Source organism: Hippoglossus stenolepis, chromosome 11, assembly GCF_022539355.2.
Source record: "Hippoglossus stenolepis isolate QCI-W04-F060 chromosome 11, HSTE1.2, whole genome shotgun sequence".
NCBI lineage: Eukaryota > Metazoa > Chordata > Actinopteri > Pleuronectiformes > Pleuronectidae > Hippoglossus > Hippoglossus stenolepis.
The window spans coordinates 6,311,994-6,329,921 of NC_061493.1; the positions used below are offsets into that span (position 1 = coordinate 6,311,994).

Below are 17,928 nucleotides of genomic sequence, written 5' to 3' on the forward strand. Positions count from 1 at the left end.
GGAAGCAAACATTTCATTAAAGAAGACACCAAGTGCAATGGCAGGAGGCTCTCACCTAATTCGGCTTCTCCTGCTTCTCTCAGGTGTCTTTGAAGCTTCTGACAGCAGACATGGTAAGGGACATTATTCCATTTGTACTACAGTCCGTTAGTGAACAACAAATAGAACAAATACATTAAGTTGATTGTTTATGGTGATTTTTCTCAGTCCCTCCGGAGACGAACAAAACATTTATCAGCTTTGCAGGAAGTGCAAATGTGGATTCCTACCTTAGCAAGTTCCCAGTAAGTCCCCAAAACTGTGATTCATCAAATTTTATAATTACATTCATGTCACAGTTTACGTAAAGTTTAATAGTTATATTCAACGTTTTCTACCTTTTTAACATCAGATAACATTACCAGAAGGAATTGATCCCAAGAATATACATGTCACGGTAAGTCAGTAGCACTTTTCATGGTGTCTTTTGTGTTTTGTTGTTCTTGTAGTAACTCACAGAAAATCTTTTCTTTGCCTCCTCTTATATTTATTTAAGTAATCAATCATGTTTTCTTCTCTTTCAGTCAGTTAAAATAGCAAGCTGTACTGGTGAGTGGTTCTTTATACCCATGTAGTACCTAATAATATGTGCATGTCAAACAAATCATACAGCAAATTGTTATTGGCTTGGAATTAGTGCTCACCGTGGGTTCAGACAGTGCAGTGATCATAACCAATAGGTGATTTGTATGGGCATGAGGGGGGGTGTCATCCCCTTCAAACCAAAATGACCATAAACAGCTTCTCAGCATCACCCGGTCCCCAATTGTGATGCATATGCAAATAGAGAATTCTGTGCGGGTGAGAACCCTATAGTTAATGCTGTTATCTAAATGGCAGGAGCCGCAGTATTTTTATAAAGTTGAAACCGATTAGCATCTAATACAACAGGCCAGCGCTCTTTGCCTCGCTCTGTCTCTCCCTCCCATACTAGCACAACTGCTTGCTTTGCCAGCCGTTAAAACACCCATAAATATGTTGCTGTCCTCAGCAGGCAGGATTCATCATACACATGGTTCATACCACTTTGCGCTGTGCGCAATCATGATCAACGTGTCCTGCGCTGTCCTGCACCTTATACAGGTGTTCTTTGAGAGGCGTATACTGTATTTTGGATGTGTGTTGGTTGGTGAGGGGATGGGGGTGACATCTTCTGTGGAAAACAATTAAGAAATCCCCTGACTAAAACGTTGTGTAAACATAGTGTGATGTCTACTTTCTCTTTTGTGTTGCTGATTTAAATGTGACCATCATTCTCTTGGTTGTCAGATATGGAGGAAAAGATTAATTTGCTGAACAAGCAGCTGCAGGAGACAACCCTCCATAACAGCCAACGAGGTAAGTAGTCAGTCTTTTAGAACTCTGTGTTATGAATTAGGGCTAGAGTGATTTTACTGTTGCCCTGATACACTGTGCCCTCTTCATACTCTGTCAGATGAAGAAGCCTTTGAGTTGAGGAGGGACGTCAGGCTGCTAAAAATGCAGCTTGCCACATGCAGTTCAACAGCCTCAGCTGTTACTGTCTGTAAGTAAACTGCACTTCATATACAGTTTATGGTTTATGTGGAGATGATACAACTAAAATGCATCTCTAATTCCACTGACAGCTCATCAAACCCAGCTATACTATCAAATGAAACTGCTGCTGGAGACGTTTGACAGTGATACTTTTCTGAGTAAGTACCTGAATAAAACCACACATTTTTCACGCCCACCAATTGGAAGTTAGGTTTTGATTGTGGTTTGCTTGATTTTGCAAAAACTACTTGAAACTTGGTGGAAGGGTGAGGTATAGGCCAAGAAAGAAGCCATTAACTTTTGGAGCAGATTCAGATGGATCTAGGACTTTTTTTTACACCTACTTTGATTGATTGATGTTTGACATTTATGTAAACTTTTTCAAGAAATATTGCATTGATATTTTTTGGAAAAGAAATATGCAGAGGGATGATATCTAAGTATGTATAATTTGATGTAGGTCAATCTACTAGTATCCTTAGTACAAGTCACAGTTTCTTTTAGATTTTTTATCAAATTGTGGTTTTTTTCTAGATCTAAAAGTCATTGCACTAACCAGGGAGGTAACAACATTACAGAGGAGGATCGAACTGGCTGCCAATTCCACTGAAACTGAAATCAGAGGTGAGCTTTGTTTTATTGTGTTGCTATAATATTATTTCTCTGTCACTCCGGTATCGCTGCTTGATAGTTTTAAAGCTATTCCTGTCAGGAGCTTTTGGGTGACTGATTTTATTATGTCTCATTTGTAACTTGTGTCTTGTAGTGCTAAAAAATGAGCTGCAAGTGAAGATGAACGATCTGCAGGCTAAGAAGCAGCAAATGGAAAAACGATTCTCAAACTCAGCACTCAGTAGGAGCATTTGTTTTTATAAATTTGCATGACATGGAGCAGCTGAGTAGAAGTTACTGATCCATCTTTGTGTGTGTTAAGTTCTTCAGATCATCTCACTGCAAAATCAGATCTGGGATTTAGAGGTGGAAGAATCAAGAAGAGGAGAAACTGTTCTTCAGCAGGACAATAGAATTGCTGGTAAAGTCAAAGTGAATTATTTGCATGTTAAGCTATGTAAATAACCCACCATTGATTCACTACATTTCTTTTGTATATAAAATAGCAAGTGGAATTCTTTGGAAATAAAACACAGGGTTGTTCAGTTCAATACACTGGTTAGTGGTATGACCATTGACTAACAGTGGCTAATGTTAACAATCATGTTTTGAAACCATATTGTGTCACTAAACTATTTAGAAAAAAAAAGGCTGAATGGATTTGGCTAAATTCAGCTGAATTTTGCAGTTCAAGAGCATAGACTTTAAATAAAGAACCTGACTGCTCCCCAAGTGAAGCAAAAGCATCTCCATCACCACCTGGTGGCTGGCTGCAGTATAGTTCATAAACCCTGCTCCACCATGTAAGCAGATGGGTCATGGACCAAAGTAAGAGGTCAAATACCACCAAAGTTAACCATCAAAGTTGGTTTCTGTCATTTTTTAATTCTTATCATACTGATGTTTGTTTAAGTTCTTCCTTTTTTCAGGTAAGTTTGGTTTTAATTACTTATTTGATGCTATAAAACGGGATGAAACACCATGATTGACAGCTGAGCGTGTGTATCAGCGGGATCTTGCTAGAGGGGCTCCATCCCCTGATCAGTAATCGGCATAAATGCGCAAGATGGCAGCATTCCTATCTGGGATATTTAAACTTCATTTAGGGATGGAAGGAGGAAATGGAGACATGTCATCCATCCTTGTCTACAGTCTGTGTTTAAGAATAGTTTAGCATGTAACACAATCTCGTAGTTCTCATTTGTTGCCGCAGTGACTTAAGTCTCACAGTCTTATTTTAACTTAATGTCACTTTTTATCTTCGGCTCGAATGTATCTAGAGTTAAATTTACTTCTGTATGTAGGTTTTTTTTCACGTGTTTCACCACTTTCACTTCATCAGCTCTTCAGAAACAACTGGACATGAAGCTCAGGGAGCTGCGACAACAAGGAGATGCCAGTTCAGTCAGTTAGTATCTGTTATAATTTCCTATATCATTAACAATATTAACTAACCAGGATCCAACATTTCCTGACACACATTCTGTGCATTGCCCATAGTGCTGGAGATCATTTCTGTGTACAGTAAGATTGCAGTGACACAGAGACTCATCAGTGTCCACACTGAGAAATCCAAAGCTAATTATACTGGTGAGTCCCAAACCCTTGTGTCCTGAGATCTCATCGTTTTATAGATACATTGTAGATTCTGTTTAATCTCACATTTGAAATTTTTTTTAAAGCGTCATAATGGCTTCATTCTTGTTACCTTTTCAGATTACCAGATGCAAATGAAACAAAAGGCTGCGCTCCTGACAAAGAAGATTTTACGCTTGAATCGTGAGGAGGGTAACACAGAACTAAGTAAGTGAGAAGCTTACTTAGCTAACTAAATAGAACATCATTCTTGTTACTGTTGTGTTTAGTGCTTTATTAATTTGACTTCTCTTTATTTTTCTGTAGCAAAGGAAATTTTTATTCTGCAGGGTGAAATTGGGATTCTCAGACAGATGATGGTCAACGCCAAAACTGATCACAGACTTACAGGTGAGTAAGCTCTATAAAAATTAAGTCACACTTTTGCTCATATAATAATTATATAGGTAAATAATAATGATCATGATAAACTATAATAAAAAGTCAGAAAATATATAAATATTGATTTTTTTCATCCCAGAGCTGAGAGTTATTCTGGAACAGGGGAAGAGCCAACAAGAAAACTTACGGAAACAACTAGAGGAGACAGATTTTACACAGGCACAACTGAGTAAGTACAAGTTTGGAAAAGAGTCAAAATGATCTCTGCAATATTTATTATAACTTTGAAGCTTAAGACTTCAATATATTACATTTTTATATATTCACTGAAAATCCCCCAAAATACTGTGATTACCACCCTGTTCTTTTTTCAGAAATCTTGGTTATATTGTATCGCCACAAGGAAAAAGAACCTATAAACAGCATACGCCTTTAAAACGTTGAAATGTTTTTTTAACTTTGAACAGTCATGAAGATCATCGGCATGATGAGAGAGGTGAGAGAGCAGCAGAGGGATGAGCAGCAGCAGACGACATCAACAAGCCAAGCCAGTGAGTCCTCCTTTATTAGTCCTATATGAAATAGATATGAAATTATACAAACAATATAATATGAAATGATAATGGTTATCATGATAATATAAAGTATAATAACAGCTATTATTGCTTTTCAGTGTTTTCTGTAAAGACTATCCATTCATATTTACATGATATTAGTTACAAATAAGGAAACACACGTGTCAGTGGCATGCTGTTATTGTGGTGACTTTTTTACTTTCTCCCTCACATCAAAAGTGTGACTGCACATTATGTTTTTTAATCAGCTGTTCAGCCTCTGCTTCAAGCCAAAGAGAGGGAATATGCAAAAGCTCAGGCTGACATAAAGGGTGAGTTTTTTCTTTTATTCATCTATGTAAAACATTTTTAATCAGAGTTTTTCATGACGCGACTCTTTCTTTCCAAATGATAGAACTGCAGAGGCTGTTGCAAGAGAAGAGTGAAGAATGCTCTGGATATGAGGAGAGATACTCACGTGAGCTACAAGATATCAGTTAAAACCTCAGATGATTCACGATTTTAGATTTAGGTCTGATTTATTTGATGTGTCTGTTTCTGTCAGACTTAAAGACTGAATTTAAACAGAAGATTGCAGAACTCAATAGAACTGGAGACTCCAAAGCAGCGCTCAGTGAGTAAAATGTCTCCAGTTTCCATGAGACGTGTCCCCTGCTCGGTTTTCTAATCTGATTGTTTCAGAATCACAGAGCAGGAAGTGATTTTTACTGGGTTTTTCTGTGTCAGTTTTGAATGTGATAAACCTGCATGATGAGCTGAAAACTCTGAGGGATTTGATCTCGACGACAAAAGACCCAGACAGGCTCTCAGGTGGGTAACAATAGTCAACAGTCAAGATGCTACATAAAGAAAATGGTTTGATATTTCTGCCCCACGTTCATTTTTCTGCCTCCTTAAAGGATCTCTGCTTCTCTGTGTCCTCTCACAGATCTGCAGAGGCAGCTGGAGGAGAAGGGAGAGGAACTAAACTCCAAGACTGCAGACATGAAGAGATTGATTGCCAACCCCAACATAAGTAAGTACACTGTGATCATCTGGGTGCAGAGAGCAGCCTCACTGGACATCTAAGACATTTTGTGTGGTTTTTAAAAAATGCATGCCCCATCACAAGATCTAAAAAAAGAGAGCAAGTTAGCTTCCGGTTAATGTTTAGAATCGATTTTAAGATTTTGTTGCCAAATTTTAAGGCCTGTTCAGGGCTTGCACCATAGTACATTTCAGATCTTTTGACACCATTTGTGCAGGCCGTAACATGAGTGAAGGCCCTACTCGCAATTACACTTAGGAGGGGCTCCCACTCTTTGGAATAATCTCCCCAAGGTGATCCATCTGGAAAAATCCTTATCCTCTTTTAAATCTCTCTTAAAAGACACTTTATCAAGATTTTGTCTTGTTCTGATCGTATCTATTATTTTAATCACTTAACAATGTTTTATTTAAACTTATTTTACTCTTTTCTTATCTGTAACATTTTTTATTTTGTATTTGTGCTCTAATGTTGTAGCTTATGATTGTTTCAAAATATTTTCATCCTTTTTTTTGTTTTTAACTTGTAAAGCACCTTAAACATGTGTTTTGAAAGGTGCTGTATCAATCAAGTTTATTTGCTGTTAAACTATTACTGACTGAGATCTCAACATTGATTTCTAATCACTGCATGTCTGTCTGTCACAGTTTTGTCAATCATTAAGCTGCAGCAGGAAATCTGGTACCTGCAGAAAAGGGGGATCAATGGAACCACACGGAACAAGGAAAGAGGTTAGTCTATTGTATAAACTAGTTAAATCACAAATGATCCAAATATAATCCACAGCTAATACTTCTTTCCCAGAGTTGCAAACCAGAGTGGATGGCCTCATCAGTGAAACAAACAACAAAGGCGATGAAAGCATCAAACTGAGTGAGTGTCAAATAAATGAAAGGTTCACATATGAGTTGTGCTTTCTTTCTTTGGTCCTGGTCTCTGTTATATCCTGGGGATACTTTGTTAGTACATTGGGAGTTAAGCCATATTCTGCTGTGTTGTTGTTCAGTGCTGAAAATCATGACGCTGCAGAGTCAGGTGGGGCAGCTGCAGAAACAGCTTTCAGACCACCACATGGTAAAAAGCGCTACGGTAGCCCGTAAGTATCTCCATCCCAAATGTTACAAAACCCAAGCAATCGACCCATAACCCACCTGATAACAATGTAACCTGTAAAACTATCATTATTGTATCCTGATATCGTGCATTTAACAAACACATTTAATTTAACCTCTTTATGTTCGCCTCAGAGCTTCAAAAGGATCTTTCTACCAAAGAGAAGGAGCTGCAGAAATACGTTGATGAGCTGAACAAGGAGAATCAGGAAAACGCCCAATTGAGTGAGTAAAGAGGGAACATGGTGTTTCCATTCATGACTGAGGAAATCAACATTTGATCTGTCTGTTCCTCAGTTGTGACCATCACTGATCTGAACAACCGTCTCAGAACTCTACAAGAAGAAAAGCAAAGCGAGGGCCAAACAACTTCTGCAACAATTACTAGTGGGTGAACTCAATTGTCTTTGACTAAACTGCAACTTCTTCTGAAGCTGAAACATATGTTACCTTTTCTAGAGCTAAAGAAGCAACTGAAGATAAAAGAAGAGGAGCACTTACGGGATCAGGTTGAGATGAGAGGTGCGTTTATTGCACTTTAAATGTACGTTTCTACAACAAGAAATAAAAAAGACCATTGATTTAAATATGAATGCTATTTTGAACTATAGCTCTGCAGAATGAACTGAACCAGACGGCAGCACAGTGTTCCAGCTTTGGGCAGAAAATTCAAGGTGAGGGAAACCTGTTGACTTTGTGTCCTTCTTGGTCGGCACTGAAAAACGGGTCCTTTGGGACTCTGTTGCAGGATGTATAGGTTTTTGACAATATCAAATACATGCTGTCTTATGAACTGGGTTGTAGTATAGGCAGTGAATTGCTCATTATTTTGTGATTGTGGCTTAAAACTTAGTGAATAACAAGAAGAGAGTGCTACCCTGGAGAATCGCTGAGACGGAAAATCTTGCTGAAAGCATAGTAACAGCAAAACTGCAGGCATGACATGTAGATAAAGAAACGTACCTTGGCAACTACTGTATTAGGACACTTAGAGAGTGGATACCCTGCCATGTCAAAGAAAGTTAAAAAAAAAAATTCCTGCATCAGCCCCCTTAATCAAATCTGCTTCCAAATTAATTATTTTTCTTTTTGCCCCAATCTTCTACCAAGTGTCAATAAAATCAGTTCAGTAGTTTTTGCATAATCCTACTTACAGTCAGATTAACAACATTGAAGATGTAACCTCCTTGCAGAGGTAATAAATGATTCACACTCATCAGAATTTAAGTGTTTTGTCGTCCTCCTATGTCAACTAGCTTTTACCCCAACAACGTCTTTTGGAGTTCTGTCAGTTGTCTTAATGTGTGCCTGTAGATCTGCAGAATGGTCTGGATGAGAAGCTGAAGAAACTGCAGTCTGAATCGGACAGTGTCACTTCACTTGGTAAGAGATGGAACTGTGTTGCTGTTTCGCTCAGTCACGTGTGAGTGGAGGTCCAGTTTATTTTACAGGTTATAGGTGGTGAGAATACATTAGTCTGGTTCCTATGAAGACATTTAAACATCGACAAACTCAAGCCTGACGGATTTTCTCAGATGCACCTACACATTTGCTCTCTGTTCACAAATAATCCTATTGTCTCCCTTTGCATTACAAAAATACAGGAGTATTTACTATAATGGATTGATATGAACACAGTTGGTTGCTGTACATGGAAAGTTTTAAAGATGAGGAAAAACTTTGAACACTTTATTACAGTTCCTGAGTTTAACAGTTCTTTAACATGGTGCTTTCAGCTCTTCAAGTTTCTACATTAACCCTGCAGCAGGAGGAGTTAAAGAGACAACTACAAAACACTGATTCTGAAGCCAAGATACAAGGTTGGTGTCTTTGTCATTTTAATTATTCAGGTCAATGAATGCACAAAATATGGCACTGTCACAGTAAAATATGAATATGTATGTTTAAAATGATGTAAAATAATTGAAGTAGGAGTTGAAATGTAAATATTTTATTGTCTTTCCTCTGCAGAGCTTCAAAAACAAATAGAGGAAAAGAACAACAAGTTGGCCGAAAAAACAGAGGAGCTGAAAGCAAGAAGCGCTCAACCCCAAAGATGTGAGTGGGACATAACACAAACATTTTTTTTTAACCATAGATATGGTCGATTTAGGAAATTTAACGTGCAAGAATAGGGTTATCATTTTATGTTGGATTAATGTTTCCTCTTGTCTTTCAGTTCTACATATTATCTCATTACAAACAGAGATAGTAAAGTTAGTGAACGTGGCAGCAAACAACACAGATTACAGTAAAATTAGAGGTGAGTGACAGAAACACTTCTCCATAAGAACTCCAGACCCGTGGCCATTAAGAAGGAAATGAATTAAGAAAATAAACACAATATATCTTTCTTGTCTAAAGCACTGCAGGACCATTTGAATGATCTGATCGAAGGAATTCAAGATGAAAACAGTGAAAATACCAAACTGCGTGAGTGAAATGGTGCTGCCATTGCTGATCCTGGTCTTTTGTATCTGGTGAATTTATCTAATTCAAGCGTTCCTCCTTTAGTCTTTAAGGTTTTGACTCTTCAAGAAGAAGTAGCACGACTGAAGAAGCAAGAAGAGAGTCAGTCAGAAGCTCAGTTAAAGAAAATTAAAGGTGGGAAGCTGCAGGAAATCCTCACATTTATTCTGTACACTTTTTCCTACCATTTGAGGAAATTGATAAAAATCTATTATGTCTCTCTTCAAGATCTGGAGAACGAATTGGAGGACATCAGAATTCAGATAACAGAAGAGACACTGGCGCTGGACTCCAGTGATTTGACGTTTTCTAATCTGTGTGAGTGTTTTGATCAGTTTTGATTAGAAACAAATAGAACAAGGAGGAGACTGATTAATTACCTTCAGAATGCTGAAACAAGCTTTTATTGTTTTGTATAGCGGCTCGAATTACGGAACTTCACCACAAAATCAAACCACTGGAAGTGAAAATATCAGACCTCAAAGACCAACATGCTGAGAACGTTGCAGGTAAGCAATCAAGTTTTACAGTTTCATTGTAACATGCAAAAAACAAATGCAGGCAAATTGTTCGATTATATGATTTTGTGTTTCATTTTCAGCGCTTCAAGCGAGACTGAATTTGTCAAAGAGGCAACTGCAAGACAGCGAACTTCAACTCAAGGATGCAGACGCAAAGAATTTTAAATTGAGTATGACAGCTTGTTAGTCGCGAATGTTTCTAGTTGTGTTGTTTGTTTCCTTGAAGCACAAAATAACATTGTGTCTGTGTCTCTGCTAGTAATGGAGATCATTGATCTGAGGGAACAGCTGACAAAGGCTCAGAAACAGACATCACAAGCTGCTGGAAAAAATATTAATGGTTTGTCCATTTGTTATTTTCCTATGATGGGCTTCTGTTGTCGTCACACAATTTGCATGCTAGAATGGCTGTTATACACACATGTATTCATATAAGACCAACACCTAATGACTGAATCTTCTGTATGTTCTCTTAAACAAACATCCGGCAACCTTCCTCTTCTATCTGGAATCTTCATGGTTTTCTTGCCATTGTGCTTATTTTTCTGTCATCTTTCTCAGAATTGGAACAACAACTTCAAACACAACAAAGAGAGAATAAAAAACTGGAAAACTCCAACAGAGGTGAGTAATGCACTCAATATCTTTTTTGTTTTGGGAAATTTGCCTTTTGTACAGATCTATGTTACACATGTTGTTTTTCATGGCTCTGCGCTGGCGACAGCCGTGGTTGGAAGCACCATGTTTTCGGGTCATCCATTCAAACAAAATATATAAGCAAAGCCTGGAGGGAATTTCACCACATCTGGCACACAGTAGCGTTTGAAGTGACTTTTAGGGTCAAGTGAGCCTACATCAAACCAAGCTGAACCGATCCCCAAAAAGACACACATGACACCAAAACATGTCATTCCAATCTTCAAATGCTTCTTTTACTATCAAAATCACAAACAAAGTGCAGACTGTGCATTCGTACGTGTATGCGTAAATATTTGTAAAGTTGTCAAGTTTAAGCTCAAAGCTCCACCACCACCCCAGACACATCATACACACACATTTAGACATTCTGGTCTTCAAACAAACCTCTAACATTACGAAACTTTTGCAGAAAGGTAGTGTCATGGGGTCTTGTTAAGCGGTGTCTGACCATGGTGTCAGTAGTACATTGTCAGGCTTTCTGCGGGCCTCTGCTCAGTTCAGGGCCCCAGTTAAATGCCTGCTTTACCTACTTTGTTGCAATGAACGCCCCTGCTGACTCAAGAATGAACTGATTTTAAATTTTGCTGGGTGGGGGTCAAACGTCAAGGTGACCACACAAAGCACATTTCGTTCAGACCACTCATGTTTGAAATGTTTATTGCAGCAGGAAAACTTCGTCAGAGTTTTGGCATCTAGGCTCCAACTTCATCACTTCCCCAGATATGATTACTTAGATATAATGAAGAGGGATGAGCAAATATCTTTAACCCCTTGTTTGAGCCTATTGGTGGATGCTGGTTGGTGGAGGGGGTGAATCACACAGGCAGCGATACTGACGTAGGGCAACAGAAGCTTTGACAAGCAATGGGAGACATGGGAAATATGTGCAGCTTAAATAGGCCGCCAAATAGGGAGGGTGTGTATGATTGAAGATTGTGGAGAGTGAGGCACGTCACATGATTAGAGCAGCGCAGCTCGAGTGTGCTGCCTGAACTAGCTCACAAGCATCGCGCCACTTTTGGCCATAACTCAAAAATGTACATGCTACCATATGGCACATTTTGATTCAAATGTCTAACAGGATGAAATAGATAGAGTGATGACATTTCAAATCCAAATAGTGAAAGATCAACTTCACTGTGACATCACAGTGTTCTGCTTAAACACTTTTCTGGCTGTTATTCAACTCAAGAACAGAGGGGGAGATAGTGATCATATTTCCTGCTACTTGACTGGTTTGTGGAGACATACAGTTATGTTTTCTGTATTAAGCAAATTAGATATAAATTGTTAATCACTCGTGTGTAGAGGTGATGGTTGGTGGATTATGTCACCTTTGGGCAGATCCCCTCTAGCTGCTTCCCTCGCTTACCTTAGTATTTATATAAAACTAAGCTAAGCAGCAGCATCTTCTTATTTACTGTATGAGACGTGTGTTTATCTTCTCATCTAAATCTCAGCAAGAAAGTGATTAAGTGCATTCATCAAGATGTTGCCTTTGTCTACAACTATAGCTCTGCAGAATGAACTGAACCAGACGGCAGCACAGTGTTCCAGCTTTGGGCAGAAAATTCAAGGTGAGGGAAACCTGTTGACTTTGTGTCCTTCTTGGTCGGCACTGAAAAACGGGTCCTTTGGGACTCTGTTGCAGGATGTATAGGTTTTTGACAATATCAAATACATGCTGTCTTATGAACTGGGTTGTAGTATAGGCAGTGAATTGCTCATTATTTTGTGATTGTGGCTTAAAACTTAGTGAATAACAAGAAGAGAGTGCTACCCTGGAGAATCGCTGAGACGGAAAATCTTGCTGAAAGCATAGTAACAGCAAAACTGCAGGCATGACATGTAGATAAAGAAACGTACCTTGGCAACTACTGTATTAGGACACTTAGAGAGTGGATACCCTGCCATGTCAAAGAAAGTTAAAAAAAAAAATTCCTGCATCAGCCCCCTTAATCAAATCTGCTTCCAAATTAATTATTTTTCTTTTTGCCCCAATCTTCTACCAAGTGTCAATAAAATCAGTTCAGTAGTTTTTGCATAATCCTACTTACAGTCAGATTAACAACATTGAAGATGTAACCTCCTTGCAGAGGTAATAAATGATTCACACTCATCAGAATTTAAGTGTTTTGTCGTCCTCCTATGTCAACTAGCTTTTACCCCAACAACGTCTTTTGGAGTTCTGTCAGTTGTCTTAATGTGTGCCTGTAGATCTGCAGAATGGTCTGGATGAGAAGCTGAAGAAACTGCAGTCTGAATCGGACAGTGTCACTTCACTTGGTAAGAGATGGAACTGTGTTGCTGTTTCGCTCAGTCACGTGTGAGTGGAGGTCCAGTTTATTTTACAGGTTATAGGTGGTGAGAATACATTAGTCTGGTTCCTATGAAAACATTTAAACATGGACAAACTCAAGCCTGACGGATTTTCTCAGATGCACCTACACATTTGCTCTCTGTTCACAAATAATCCTACTGTCTTGGCTTTGCATTACAAAAATACAGGAGTATTTACCAAGCCCTTCACAATTCTTTTTTTTTTTACATCTGGCAGCTTGGTCATGTGGAAAATATTTGTCAAAAACAGATCTTGTTCGGAGAGCGGTAAAGATAATGGAGAACACAGTTGGTTGCTGTTAATGGAAAGTTTTAAAGATGAGGAAAAACTTTAAACACTTTTATTACAGTTCCTGAGTTTAACAGTTCTTTAACATGGTGCTTTCAGCTCTTCAAGTTTCTACATTAACCCTGCAGCAGGAGGAGTTAAAGAGACAACTACAAAACACTGATTCTGAAGCCAAGATACAAGGTTGGTGTCTTTGTCATTTGAATTATTCAGGTCAATGAATGCACAAAATATGGCACTGTCACAGTAAAATATGAATCTGTATGTTTAAAATGATGACTGTGCTGCTAGTAACAGGTAAAATAATTAAAAAGTATCATATTGAAGCAAGAGGAGCAGAATTTAAATGTAAATATTTTATTGTCTTTCCACTGCAGAGCTTCAAAAACAAATAGAGGAAAAGAACAACAATTTGGCCGAAAAAACAGAGGAGCTGAAAGCAAGAAGCGCTCAACCCCAAAGATGTGAGTGGGACATAACATATTGATTGATCGTTCATGTTTGCAAAGATTAACCACCTAATAAAAGCAACAAACATTTTTTTTTAACCATAGATATGGTCGATTTAGGAAATTTAACGTGCAATAATAGGGTTATCATTTAATGTTGGATTAATGTTTCCTCTTGTCTTTCAGTTCTACATATTATCTCATTACAAACAGAGATAGTAAAGTTAATGAAGGTGGCAGCAAACAACACAGATTACAGTAAAATTAGAGGTGAGTGACAGAAACACTTCTCCATAAGAACTCCAGACCCGTGGCCATTAAGAAGGAAATGAATTAAGAAAATAAACACAATGTATCTTTCTTGTCTAAAGCAATGCAGGACCATTTGAATGATCTGATCGAAGGAATTCAAGATGAAAACAGTGAAAATACCAAACTGCGTGAGTGAAATGGTGCTGCCATTGCTGATCCTGGTCTTTTGTATCTGGTGAATTTATCTAATTCAAGCGTTCCTCCTTTAGTCTTTAAGGTTTTGACTCTTCAAGAAGAAGTAGCACGACTGAAGAAGCAAGAAGAGAGTCAGTCAGAAGCTCAGTTAAAGAAAATTAAAGGTGGGAAGCTGCAGGAAATCCTCACATTTATTCTGTACACTTTTTCCTACCATTTGAGGAAATTGATAAAAATCTATTATGTCTCTCTTCAAGATCTGGAGAACAGATTGGAGGACATCAGAATTCAGATAACAGAAAAGACACTGGCGCTGGACTCCAGTGATTTGACGTTTTCTAATCTGTGTGAGTGTTTTGATCAGTTTTGATTAGAAACAAATAGAACAAGGAGGAGACTGATTAATTACCTTCAGAATGCTGAAACAAGCTTTTATTGTTTTGTATAGCGGCTCGAATTACGGAACTTCACCACAAAATCAAACCACTGGAAGTGAAAATATCAGACCTCAAAGACCAACATGCTGAGAACGTTGCAGGTAAGCAATCAAGTTTTACAGTTTCATTGTAACATGCAAAAACAAATGCAGGCAAATTGTTCGATTATATGATTTTGTGTTTCATTTTCAGCGCTTCAAGCGAGACTGAATTTGTCAAAGAGGCAACTGCAAGACAGCGAACTTCAACTCAAGGATGCAGACGCAAAGAATTTTAAATTGAGTATGACAGCTTGTTAGTCGCGAATGTTTCTAGTTGTGTTGTTTGTTTCCTTGAAGCACAAAATAACATTGTGTCTGTGTCTCTGCTAGTAATGGAGATCATTGATCTGAGGGAACAGCTGACAAAGGCTCAGAAACAGACATCACAAGCTGCTGGAAAAAATATTAATGGTTTGTCCATTTGTTATTTTCCTATGATGGGCTTCTGTTGTCGTCACACAATTTGCATGCTAGAATGGCTGTTATACACACATGTATTCATATAAGACCAACACCTAATGACTGAATCTTCTGTATGTTCTCTTAAACAAACATCCGGCAACCTTCCTCTTCTATCTGGAATCTTCATGGTTTTCTTGCCATTGTGCTTATTTTTCTGTCATCTTTCTCAGAATTGGAACAACAACTTCAAACACAACAAAGAGAGAATAAAAAACTGGAAAACTCCAACAGAGGTGAGTAATGCACTCAATATCTTTTTTGTTTTGGGAAATTTGCCTTTTGTACAGATCTATGTTACACATGTTGTTTTTCATGGCTCTGCGCTGGCGACAGCCGTGGTTGGAAGCACCATGTTTTCGGGTCATCCATTCAAACAAAATATATAAGCAAAGCCTGGAGGGAATTTCACCACATCTGGCACACAGTAGCGTTTGAAGTGACTTTTAGGGTCAAGTGAGCCTACATCAAACCAAGCTGAACCGATCCCCAAAAAGACACACATGACACCAAAACATGTCATTCCAATCTTCAAATGCTTCTTTTACTATAAAAATCACAAACAAAGTGCAGACTGTGCATTACATACGTGTATGCGTAAATATTTGTTAAGTTGTAAAGTTTAAGCTCAAAGCTCCACCACCACCCCAGACACATCATACACACACATTTAGACATTCTGGTCTTCAAACAAACCTCTAACATTACGAAACTTTTGCAGAAAGGTAGTGTCATCGGGGTCTTGTTAAGCGGTGTCTGACCATGGTGTCAGTAGTACATTGTCAGGCTTTCTGCGGGCCTCTGCTCAGTTCAGGGCCCCAGTTAAATGCCTGCTTTACCTACTTTGTTGCAATGAACGCCCTGCTGACTCAAGAATGAACTGATTTTAAATTTTGCTGGGTGGGGTCAAACGTCAAGGTGACCACACAGAGCACATTTCGTTCAGACCACTCATGTTTGAAATGTTTATTGCAGCAGGAAAACTTCGTCAGAGTTTTGGCATCTAGGCTCCAACTTCATCACTTCCCCAGATATGATTACTTAGATATAATGAAGAGGGATGAGCAAATATCTTTAACCCCTTGTTTGAGCCTATTGGTGGATGCTGGTTGGTGGAGGGTGAATCACACAGGCAGCGATACTGACGTAGGGCAACAGAAGCTTTGACAAGCAATGGGAGACATGGGAAATATGTGCAGCTTAAATAGGCCGCCAAATAGGGAGGGTGTGTATGATTGAAGATTGTGGAGAGTGAGGCACGTCACATGATTAGAGCAGCGCAGCTCGAGTGTGCTGCCTGAACTAGCTCACAAGCATCGCGCCACTTGCAGCCATAACTCAAAATGTACATGCTACCATATGGCACATTTTGATTCAAATGTCTAACAGGATGAAATAGATAGAGTGATGACATTTCAAATCCAAATAGTGAAAGATCAACTTCACTGTGACATCACAGTGTTCTGCTTAAACACTTTTCTGGCTGTTATTCAACTCAAGAACAGAGGGAGATAGTGATCATATTTCCTGCTACTTGACTGGTTTGTGGAGACATACAGTTATGTTTTCTGTATTAAGCAAATTAGATATAAATTGTTAATCACTCGTGTGTAGAGGTGATGGTTGGTGGATTATGTCACCTTTGGGCAGATCCCCTCTAGCTGCTTCCCTCCACCTTAGTATTTATATAAAACTAAGCTAAGCAGCAGCATCTTCTTATTTACTGTATGAGACGTGTGTTTATCTTCTCATCTAAATCTCAGCAAGAAAGTGATTAAGTGCATTCATCAAGATGTTGCCTTTGTCTACAACTATAGCTCTGCAGAATGAACTGAACCAGACGGCAGCACAGTGTTCCAGCTTTGGGCAGAAAATTCAAGGTGAGGGAAACCTGTTGACTTTGTGTCCTTCTTGGTCGGCACTGAAAAAGCGGTCCTTTGGGACTCTGTTGCAGGATGTATAGGTTTTTGACAATATCAAATACATGCTGTCTTATGAACTGGGTTGTAGTATAGGCAGTGAATTGCTCATTATTTTGTGATTGTGGCTTAAAACTTAGTGAATAACAAGAAGAGAGTGCTACCCTGGAGAATCGCTGAGACGGAAAATCTTGCTGAAAGCATAGTAACAGCAAAACTGCAGGCATGACATGTAGATAAAGAAACGTACCTTGGCAACTACTGTATTAGGACACTTAGAGAGTGGATACCCTGCCATGTCAAAGAAAGTTAAAAAAAAAAATTCCTGCATCAGCCCCCTTAATCAAATCTGCTTCCAAATTAATTATTTTTCTTTTTGCCCCAATCTTCTACCAAGTGTCAATAAAATCAGTTCAGTAGTTTTTGCATAATCCTACTTACAGTCAGATTAACAACATTGAAGATGTAACCTCCTTGCAGAGGTAATAAATGATTCACACTCATCAGAATTTAAGTGTTTTGTCGTCCTCCTATGTCAACTAGCTTTTACCCCAACAACGTCTTTTGGAGTTCTGTCAGTTGTCTTAATGTGTGCCTGTAGATCTGCAGAATGGTCTGGATGAGAAGCTGAAGAAACTGCAGTCTGAATCGGACAGTGTCACTTCACTTGGTAAGAGATGGAACTGTGTTGCTGTTTCGCTCAGTCACGTGTGAGTGGAGGTCCAGTTTATTTTACAGGTTATAGGTGGTGAGAATACATTAGTCTGGTTCCTATGAAGACAGTTAAACATGGACAAACTCAAGCCTGACGGATTTTCTCAGATGCACCTACACATTTGCTCTCTGTTCACAAATAATCCTATTGTCTCCCTTTGCATTACAAAAATACAGTAGTATTTACCAAGCCCTTCACAATTCTTTTTTTTTTACATCAGGCAGCTTGGTCATGTGGAAAATATTTGTCAAAAAACAGATCTTGGTCTGTGAGCGTTAAAGAT

The 17,928-nt window shown here is 38.6% G+C and overlaps 1 protein-coding gene across 5 annotated transcripts in view; it reads left to right on the forward strand.

The window, feature by feature from the left end:
* The window catches only part of si:ch211-14a17.10 (early endosome antigen 1), a 27,541-nt gene continuing 9,613 nt past the window's right edge, over nt 1-17,928 (forward strand). For 2 of the 5 annotated variants that reach the window (XM_047342034.1, XM_047342037.1), the window contains exons 1-51: nt 1-113; nt 208-284; nt 392-436; nt 564-588; nt 1,309-1,377; nt 1,475-1,564; nt 1,647-1,715; nt 2,092-2,181; nt 2,324-2,410; nt 2,492-2,590; nt 3,512-3,577; nt 3,670-3,759; nt 3,886-3,972; nt 4,072-4,155; nt 4,286-4,375; nt 4,614-4,697; nt 4,970-5,032; nt 5,116-5,178; nt 5,266-5,334; nt 5,448-5,531; nt 5,650-5,736; nt 6,396-6,479; nt 6,553-6,621; nt 6,755-6,844; nt 6,996-7,085; nt 7,158-7,247; nt 7,320-7,382; nt 7,472-7,534; nt 8,175-8,243; nt 8,597-8,680; nt 8,832-8,918; nt 9,040-9,123; nt 9,225-9,293; nt 9,375-9,464; nt 9,558-9,647; nt 9,749-9,838; nt 9,931-10,020; nt 10,110-10,190; nt 10,412-10,474; nt 12,064-12,126; nt 12,767-12,835; nt 13,278-13,361; nt 13,556-13,642; nt 13,814-13,897; nt 13,999-14,067; nt 14,149-14,238; nt 14,332-14,421; nt 14,523-14,612; nt 14,704-14,793; nt 14,883-14,963; nt 15,185-15,247. In XM_047342034.1, coding sequence (XP_047197990.1) covers nt 38-113; nt 208-284; nt 392-436; nt 564-588; nt 1,309-1,377; nt 1,475-1,564; nt 1,647-1,715; nt 2,092-2,181; nt 2,324-2,410; nt 2,492-2,590; nt 3,512-3,577; nt 3,670-3,759; nt 3,886-3,972; nt 4,072-4,155; nt 4,286-4,375; nt 4,614-4,697; nt 4,970-5,032; nt 5,116-5,178; nt 5,266-5,334; nt 5,448-5,531; nt 5,650-5,736; nt 6,396-6,479; nt 6,553-6,621; nt 6,755-6,844; nt 6,996-7,085; nt 7,158-7,247; nt 7,320-7,382; nt 7,472-7,534; nt 8,175-8,243; nt 8,597-8,680; nt 8,832-8,918; nt 9,040-9,123; nt 9,225-9,293; nt 9,375-9,464; nt 9,558-9,647; nt 9,749-9,838; nt 9,931-10,020; nt 10,110-10,190; nt 10,412-10,474; nt 12,064-12,126; nt 12,767-12,835; nt 13,278-13,361; nt 13,556-13,642; nt 13,814-13,897; nt 13,999-14,067; nt 14,149-14,238; nt 14,332-14,421; nt 14,523-14,612; nt 14,704-14,793; nt 14,883-14,963; nt 15,185-15,247 — 4,000 coding nt within the window. In that variant the 5' untranslated portion in view covers nt 1-37. Of the gene's footprint in view, nt 114-207; nt 285-391; nt 437-563; nt 589-1,308; nt 1,378-1,474; nt 1,565-1,646; nt 1,716-2,091; nt 2,182-2,323; nt 2,411-2,491; nt 2,591-3,511; nt 3,578-3,669; nt 3,760-3,885; nt 3,973-4,071; nt 4,156-4,285; nt 4,376-4,613; nt 4,698-4,969; nt 5,033-5,115; nt 5,179-5,265; nt 5,335-5,447; nt 5,532-5,649; nt 5,737-6,395; nt 6,480-6,552; nt 6,622-6,754; nt 6,845-6,995; nt 7,086-7,157; nt 7,248-7,319; nt 7,383-7,471; nt 7,535-8,174; nt 8,244-8,596; nt 8,681-8,831; nt 8,919-9,039; nt 9,124-9,224; nt 9,294-9,374; nt 9,465-9,557; nt 9,648-9,748; nt 9,839-9,930; nt 10,021-10,109; nt 10,191-10,411; nt 10,475-12,063; nt 12,127-12,766; nt 12,836-13,277; nt 13,362-13,555; nt 13,643-13,813; nt 13,898-13,998; nt 14,068-14,148; nt 14,239-14,331; nt 14,422-14,522; nt 14,613-14,703; nt 14,794-14,882; nt 14,964-15,184; nt 15,248-16,828; nt 16,892-17,531; nt 17,601-17,928 lie in introns of all 5 variants that reach the window. The other 3 variants (XM_047342036.1, XM_047342035.1, XM_047342038.1) reach the window with 3 other exon arrangements.